This window comes from Ixodes scapularis, unplaced genomic scaffold (genome assembly GCF_016920785.2).
Source record: "Ixodes scapularis isolate PalLabHiFi unplaced genomic scaffold, ASM1692078v2 PGA_scaffold8__174_contigs__length_109621045, whole genome shotgun sequence".
Classification (NCBI taxonomy): Eukaryota; Metazoa; Arthropoda; class Arachnida; order Ixodida; family Ixodidae; genus Ixodes; species Ixodes scapularis.
The window spans coordinates 104,903,307-104,912,300 of NW_024609883.1; the positions used below are offsets into that span (position 1 = coordinate 104,903,307).

An 8,994-nucleotide genomic window follows, 5' to 3' on the forward strand; every position below is an offset into this window, starting at 1 on the left:
GGCAGATATATTAGAAGCTGTGATAAGGCTTTTAGTGCATTTACACAACCTATGTCTATTATAATCTTTAGAGCATGCATTCTCCACTGACTAACAAGTATTTTAGCTGACGATCATATCCACTTCATATAAGGTTGTATTCAAACTATCTAAGCGTGTGTGAGTTCTATAATAAAAAAAAACTAAGTGACGCACTCACCATTGTACTCCTGAATTCACGGCCATTGTACTCGCTGAGTATTATGAGGTACTGCTGCAGGAAAGTCATAATATTGGCTGACATTTATTCTATACTTTGTGAAGGCCCGTTCTCATTTGCTTAGAAACTGAATCCTGTTCTCGCTGGCTGGTCCAAGTAGATTGCGTCAGCAAAATTAGCCAGAGAATTCGATCTTTCCCCGGTGCGTCCAGTAGCGTCAATGGCGACAGGCCCATTGTACACAAACTGTGCCATCAAAGATGATGATCGCAGGCCTGCTGACAGCCATAGAATTAGAGGGGGCGGTTTCCTTACTATCTGCAATTAAACATTATTGTTTAGTCATATTTACAAGCAATATGTTATCAAAATGAATCAGAGTAGGTTGGAGAAATGGGTCAGAACTGTCAGCTTCAAATAAACAAGGTGTTTTTATATTCATTAGCAGTTTGTCGCGCTTTCCCAAGAAAAACTGTCTACCTGGTTTTGACGACATGTACAGTTGCCTGATCTACAATCCATTAGAGTGGAGCGTTAACATTTAAAGAGAATATACCTTGTGGGAATCTTCGAGCTTCGTCGCGACGTAGCATCCGGGCCATGCAGGCTTACAGAAAGTGTATGAGCTGAATCCTCATCAGAACCAAGAAAAAAGATCAAGGCGAACAATAAATACCAGCGAATGACGAAGCTCCGAATAAGCTTAGCAGAAAAAATAATAACATGCCCATGACATTTTACTTGCTAATTGACCCTGCGACCACTACATTTTTCAGATCTAATCGTATTACAAGTTTCATTATAATCTGAGATACTTCTGTTATTGACACTGATTGACTGCCTTCGGGTGCAGCAGGAAAGTGAACTCACCGACTTTCTTTGGAGTGTATACGCACTGATTCATTTTCATATCAGAGCAGTATAAATTCAATTGGTCACCTCGATTTTGCAAGTTTGAACCCATGGCACTGCCGATTACAATCACGCCTTCTTTTACTGTTCTCGAGTATAAGACGGTGTAAACGTTTGAGACAATCGACTCTATAAAATGGCTGTCGAGTGAATCTGTCACACTCTAGCAGCTTTAATCGGGTGCTAAATTCGGCTTGCTCAAGCATGCAATCTGGTCACAATGTAAAGTCATATGAGGCTTAGCACTCACCTGGACGATCTGTGCAAGAACGTGTATTTTAGTATGAAGAAAATAGTAATTAGTTTGAGCATCCTCGTTGATCGTGATGAACCCTGAAAATGCTTCAACTCCTTTCGATTCGTAAAAAAATGGCACTCTGCTGTACAGTTTTGCGTCCTCAATTTTCCCGTCTTGGATGTATAGGGATAGAAGCAGTGGGCTGTCCTGTATACTGCAAGCAAATGATGGTTTATTTAATCAAAGAATAATCATTTGGTAAAACTACCGTTCAATATGGTCTACGCGCACCAGTTTTATTCTTTAGACTTATGCTCTACAAGAAGAGTGGCCGAAGTATGGCCAAGAAAATTTGCTTTTCGTGTAAGGCCCGTCAAGATTTTGTGTTTCAAGTGTTTCTATCAGTCAGTGACTATAGCCATAACGTTCCTTGTATACTACACTGCCTGCGTCAACGCCGCACAATCTGAAAACCGTTGATTATATCATGCGTTTTTTGTTGTTTTGATCTCATACAGTTTTCATCCACCTCACTTGAGGAAGAAACCTCTCTAAAGGAGCATGATGGGGACCTACGAGTCTAAGCGCCGCGCCTGTCAGCTCGTTTATCGGGACCCAACATTGCGGATACAACTTTTTTGCCGGATATTGCGAAGGGGCTCCCAGGGGGGCCCCAAGAGGAAGTGGGTACAAGGGCGGTTTTCTTTTAGAATTTCCTGATCTGCTCTTGCTGCAAAGAAGAGCTGGTGCATGCGGCTTCCAAAGGTATGGTTATGTTTTATGTTTTAATCGAGTGCTCTCCTTTCTGTTTCAGCACGAGTTTGCAGACGAAGTTTACCAGAGTGTCATTCGTTGGCTACACTTAAATATTCGTCACATCTTGAGAAACAGGAAGGGGGAAAAGGGGGGGGGGGGGGTGTGACACACTCTTGAAGTTGTCCGTTCACTATCGTGGGTGACTTATCGCTGAGAGTACGTTAGGATGAAAACTTGTTAATAATAGGCTACTTTTTTCCTAAATGGGAAAACATGTAATATTCAAGAATGATCGTTATGAACATAGGCGTTCATCGATAAGGTCAATGATCAGGATGATAATGGTTTCACCAGCCTTTCTTTATCGCTGTTCCTCACTTGGTCATATTCCACAACATCTATATTTTGGCTGACTATGTTATTTTATATCAGCTCTGCTCTAAATAGAACAAGATGTATCTCTGAATAAAATAATGAAATGTCGTTTTTTAGATAAATAGGGAGGCTTAGTGATTTGATACATAGGGACATTTAGCGCTTAAACTGCAGGGCTTATTGTTATCATACAAGCTTCTAAACTGCACAATGGAGTAGACTAAAAACATATTCTGGCTTCATCTCTCTCTAATCGTTTTTTTCGCAAATCCAATGGCAGAGCTAATAAACGTAGATGATCAGATTAGCCTTGACATAAAGCGCAAGAGCGCTATATAAAGCATTTGGTCGTTTGAGTACCTAGCATGGCGGCAGATATCACAGCTGATAATAGTGTTTCTATCTACGCAATAGAGACGAGGTCGTAAAAAAAACTCGTGTTTATCAATCATTCCCGGTATCCCTTCTTTCTAGCCTTCCTAGCGGCTCGCCAGAGCGTTAGAATTCAGCAGAGGCCCGAGATAATCATCGCCTTAAGAGGTGCGGAAGGCGCGATAACGCCCTCGCTAGCTCTAAAGGCTATCACTGGTATCGCTCCACCCCAGAGGCTGCCGTCGCGAAAGTAGTTCGAACGTCAATCCTCATCTCGGTCTGAAGAAGGCGGCGGTCGGTAAGTCCGAAGCTCGATTGGACTTTCGCGTCTCAAGGCCGAACGGCATGGTGCATTCAAAATATGTGAATGAAACACAAGCTATTGCACAAGTTCTCTCTCAAACGAACTCAAGAAAGGATCCAAGATCTAGAGTACGATTGAAGATGGTATTAAAGAGCTGTTGTTTGTCAACATCTGTGCCATGAACGGGGGTGTATACGATATCTTGTTGCTATTTTAGGCTCCATTAAACGTAGAACCCTTATAATTTAAAGTGAAATATGACAAAGGTACAGCTAGTCAAGCGATGTCTAAAACAAAATGTGCGAAAATATTGGAAGCCGCCTATTACGAGAGATCTGTGGTCAGGGAAAGTTTTAGAAACTTGACTTGTTATTCGTCTTTCTTTTTGGCTAATTCTACAATTTCGTTGACTGCGCATCGATACTAAGATGCTCAAAATTTGTCACACCGTTTGTTTCTTAAGCTAGAGGCGTCTATAAGACATTAAAAAAGAAAATATCGCCAATAAGTCAGCCTTGCGCAAATTACTGTGGAAATGCTTAGTAGTTGGAAGTACTTAGAAGTACAGGTTATATTCCCTTAGACGTACAAGGTATATCCTTAAATTTTAGTAGTGACAGAAACAATTATCATTCCACGGAAATATCGCATTACAATTACGTTGAAGAAAAAGATAGAATAAAGTTCTTATTAGTTCGAGAGCTACACAGTGTAGTGACACTGATTGGACAGCCTTTCATTCCCTGCGAAATACATTTCCTTCTTTTTTTAACTATTATCCGTGGATTTTTGAAGAGTTTCAAGGTCGTCACGTTTAGTTCGTTTGTTATATAAAGTTTAATGGTCATACGAAAGGTGCCTATAGTTTTTTGTGTCATTTGATCATCTTGTTTAAATTATTCAGCCGCAACAATAAGTCCGTGAGGCCGCTTTTTTCAACGCGGTAGACAATAAAATGATAGAAAAGGTGCGAGCACACGCACAACAAACGTAATAGATTCAAAATCTAATTTACGAGACTAAATAACTCTCGAAAAAGACTACCTGAATTATGGTAAGACAAATATTATATTTGAATTCCGATGAAAATTATATTGACTTATTTTCTCGCTGTCCTTAAACCTAAATATAGCACTCTCGCGTTTTTGTTAGGACTCTGATTGGGCCCATCCGCATGTGCCCCGACAGTGGTTGAGAGGTTCACGCTCATGCGAACTTTGCCGTTTCGAAGGAAGGTTATTATAGGGCCACGTACAGCCGCGTACACAGCGCGCATATGTTGTATCTGCTCGAGTAGGCTTTTTTCTTTTTTCTTTCCTAGTAAAAAAAATCATTTGTATGAGAAATTTATTGTGTCCAATAAACACTTATGAATCATACAAGATGTATAAGAACATATAAGGACATATAAGAACCATATAAGAATTATATGAGAACTATATTATTATGTAAGATATATAAGAACCCCATAAGAAACTTATAAGAAACTTCCCACTAGTTTCTTATATGGTGCTTGTATGTTCTCATATATCTTATATAGTTTATATATCTCTTATATGGTTCTTATGCGGTTCTTATATATCTTGTATGATTCATATGTGTTTATTGGACAAAGAAATTTTTCATACAAATGAGAATTTTCAATAGGGTTTTTTTTTTTTTTTTTAAGCTGTAGTTTGATAGCGCCAACCAACCAAGGGAGCCGCGTAAGCACGAAGTGTATAGGTCAGTCAGTCCCTAACCGCTAAATAATCCTGAAAAAACAAAACAAAAAAAACACGACAACTCGTGTTTGGGAGAGAACACCGGTCACCGGCGTGGAAGCCGACTGTGCTACCAGACTTGTACGTAGTTCAACTACTCCCAAGTTACCGCAATTTAACTACTTTTGTGAGTAGTTTGGTAACTTTCAATTACATTTTTATTTTGATAATTAGTAGTTTTCTTTAATTACTTTTTTTTAGTAACTTCTACTCAAGTTACAAATTACTTTCGAATTTTAGTAGTTGTTTTGCCTATCAACAAACATTCCTGCACAAAGGAGATAAGATGTGCGAAGACAAGTTGATATTCGCAAAGAGGGCGAAGCATGTGGCGAAGCAAAGGGGGGGGGGGGGGGGGAGGAAATGGTTTGGAGAGTCCGAAACCCCCCAAAAGTTTCACCTGCCACCGTCCCCCCCTACTGAAAAAAAACATTTGAAATTCAAACGGGTGGCAAACTGGTCGCCCGTTTGAATCAAACCTGTCGATCCGTTTGGAAACGGTACCCGTTCGAAACGGTACCCGTTTGATACAGGTGCCCGTTTGATACGGGTGTCGTATGGTACGAGTACCCGTTCGACATGGCACGTGACCACACGTTTGACCGTGCACTTCGAAATGCCAAATTATGCGCTAGCCCTAAATGGGTATCGTCTGGGAGGTTGGTTATCTTAAACATATTTAAGACGTCCCGAAACTCATAAACGTATTTATAACATGGAGAAAACACGTAGAACAAATGCACTCGCGTAGGTGCTTGTAAGTGGACAGGAAAACCGACACAAAAGATTGTTTTCAATTCTCCTCGAAGTTTATTACCTCTTCTGTAGACAAGTACAAACATGCAAGCGATCTGTGAACACTATACAGGTAGACTTTCGGGGAAATTATTCTCCTGGCTGCCGCGCGAATAGGCGCTGCATAATTCTTTAGATAATTTAGAAGAGTACGCGTAGAAGAACGGTCAATCGTTGCCAACACGAAGGTTGCAGTGCACTTACCATAACAATAGCGGACTTGAAAGAGGTAATCCGTGATATTTGTCGACACGGTCGAAGCAGGACAACCACACAAACACAAACGAGAGGAAACGGCTCCTTGGAAGTTTCAACACGATGCGGCGCACAAGCTGTCATTTGCCGAGCCCAACCAAACCGCGAGAATTTGCGACTTCTTTGAAGAATCGCTCGTTGCCGACATACACGTGGGTCTTTTCGAACACTGATAGCTTTGGCGCACATCCAATACGTTGTCGAGAGACATCCCAATAAGACCGCAGGGTTAGGCGACAGATTGAAGCAGGTAGGACGAGCGAACTTCGAGCAGCAACTGACAACAAGCAGACAAAGAAAAAAGCGGCTGCAAGGCGCGCCCTTCCGGATCTCGATGCTTATCAGCGTGTAGCTCGCGCGCTGCTGTGGGTCACGTGACAGGGGTGACAAGAGAGGAGGGAGGGGGCGAGGTCAAGGCGCTGGGACCACCGGGACAGCCCCTCTCCTTCTCCCCAGGCACTCCAGGGAGATGCGTTTTTGTAGTCCCGAAGAACAAACGCGCGCGCGCGCGCGCGCTCGAACTTTGGAAATGGCGGCGGGGCTGCCAGAAGCTCGGCTTGCGCCCGAGCGAAGAAAGAACTCAGCGCAAGCTCGTAGTTTGAGTGCTGCAACGGCGGGCGTGCTCTCGCAATGCTCGATGTTCTTGCAGCCGCGTGTACGCGTGCTACCTTCGCTGCGTCTTGAATTAAAGTGAAACGGAGTCTAGACGTACATTCTTTCACGCGGTCGCGTCTTCTGCGAGAGAGATTCGAGCTGAATAAGTAAATTGAGGCAACAAAGATAGACAAAGTATTAAAGGTCTGTCAAAAATATCGGCTCACCAACGTCGCGCGTTTACGTAAAACAAAAAAAAAAGGTGTTAGTTTTAGTTGCCGTATAATCGAAAATCAGCGCAATTGAAATATATATATAATTACTAGCATTACGCGGACGATCTGAAATCGATGAACCGGCGCTCCCAGCCTTCCGGAAAACATTGGCTGCCACGGCTGAAACGCTAGGCGTGCCCACGCCGCCGATCTGTACGTTCAATATCAAACGGGCTCCGGAGAGCCGTTTGATTAAACCGGTGCAGTTTGCAACATGGTCGCCGGTTTGAGCAAACGTGCGACAACTTTGCCCAAACGAGTCGCCCATTTGCCCAGACGAGCGACCCGTTTGCCAAATAGGTGACCGTTATGGCTCAGACGGGGGACCCCTTTGAGCCATACGGGCGACCCCTTTGACAAACTGGTGACCAGTATGGTTAAACGGTTACCGGTATGGACCCGTTTATTTTCATATGGGCGCCAAATGGTTTGTTTCAGTAGGGCCCCCCCCCCCCCCCCCTCCCCTCCACTGCAACAACACAGCAACGAGGCGCGGGGAGCGAACAGACCCGACGCAAGAGAGGCCGAGTAGCTGCGGGATTAGCGTCGAAGACTGGCGTTTCTCTGTGGCTCGAAGCTGAAGGGGACCCGACCCACCCTTTTAAAGAGAGGGCTTGTCCCCGCTTCTCCCTAACGTAGACACTCTCGCCCAAAACAGGAGGTGCATACACTGCATCCTCACTCAAAGGAGGCAACAAAATGCAGCACCTGCTCTCAAACTCATCTTGTGCTCCCGTAGTTTGTGCTGTACACGACGAATCGCATGTTAAAGGGTAACGCAAAGATTACATTTTTGCGTTGCCTCCTCCCAAAACTCAGAATATGCAGGTTTTCAAAGATTCATGGATCATTCGAAAAACCTGTAGTAATTCTCCCAACGTTTTTATATAAAAAATAATAAACAAGCAGTGTTGGGAAGTACTCTACGTACATGGTACTTAAAGTACTACTGTTTAGAAAAATTGTACTTTACTTGAAATAAATTCTTTGAACTTGTACTTGCATTTTCCAAGGTAAGTAAAACTCCCGACTTCAATGTACATTCCCCGAATTTAAAAAAAAATATGGCGCTTTCGTCGTGTGAAAACGCGTTTTTTCGAGACGTCATCTGCTTATATCTCTTAGTGAAGTAATGGCGGCAGTAAGATCGACGGAAGTAAGTGCCTTTAAGTTGATTATGTCAAATAGCTCCTCAGCGAGAGTAAAACAACTACTCTGCGGCGACTTGACCTTATACAATATTTGCTGCCATTTCTGTAAAAAAAACTGATGCACCTCCGATTACCCCTGGAGCAATGCATACCAGTTAAAAAACACTGTATAAGGAATAAAAGGGCGTCATGAAAAATTGGGTTCTGGGGATATTTATACAGCATGTAGTTGGTCAGTCACCCAGTGTACTTACTACTTTACTTGAAGTACATAACCTCTCAATTACTTTGTACTTTACTTCAAGTATTTTTAGATGTACTTACGCAACAGTGTAAACAAGCAAACACTGTCTAAAAAATCAAGCTCGGACAGTGCCAAACCTCAGAGTACAAATGACACATTAGCAGTACATCATTGACCAAACAAACAAGAGAGTACAAAACAATTAGGCACGCAGAAGCAGACGCAGCTATTAAAGCATTTCTGTGAAAAAAAAACCGTAAAACTCAGGCTTACACAAGGAAAAATAAGACAGACGTTAGGAACTCTTCCAGCCCGCACTCAGTCCGATTAGTGCGTAGTTCAATTACTTCCCGAGTATACAAAAATCTACATTTTTCAACATATGCTTCTCACTTAGATCAGTAGTCGAGTAGGGCTTATAAAGTGTAATTTGGTGGAAGTGACATATTCCTGAAATCATTAAACTTGTTGCACTTCAAAAGTGAGGTGTGTTCACTGTAACCCAAATTTTTTTCAGTTCAGCTCGAAATATTTTTAGATGCGCAGAGGTCTATCTAAAATGAGGTCCTGCCGAAGTGTAACATCCGCGCTTGGGGCCCAATCGTTCGGTAGCATAGCCTGCGCAATGTTGCTCTTTTCGGCTAGATGCTTCCCTGGCTATATTGTACTAGTACACTGTATACTATTACAATAGAGCCTCTCTTTCACGTGCAGTGTCAAGACTGTACAGGGCGTGATTTCCTCACGCATTTGTTTTTCTA

At 42.6% G+C, this 8,994-nt stretch overlaps 1 protein-coding gene across 1 annotated transcript; it reads right to left on the minus strand.

Annotated features, from left to right (window-relative positions):
- Positions 1-319: 319 nt before the first annotated feature.
- LOC121833647 (vitellogenic carboxypeptidase-like) lies at positions 320-2,491 on the minus strand. Its single transcript, XM_042287084.1, has 3 exons — positions 2,484-2,491; positions 1,362-1,563; positions 320-517 (listed from the first exon to the last, which is right to left on the minus strand). The coding sequence occupies exons 1-3, from the start codon at positions 2,489-2,491 to the stop codon at positions 320-322; spliced, it is 408 nt and encodes a 135-aa protein (XP_042143018.1).
- Positions 2,492-8,994: the final 6,503 nt, after the last annotated feature.

Coding starts and splice junctions, on each gene's coding strand:
- LOC121833647 (XM_042287084.1), bottom strand. Junction 518..1,361: donor TTCTTGCACAGATCGTCCAG/GTGAGTGCTAAG, acceptor GTTTAATTGCAG/ATAGTAAGGAAACCGCCCCC.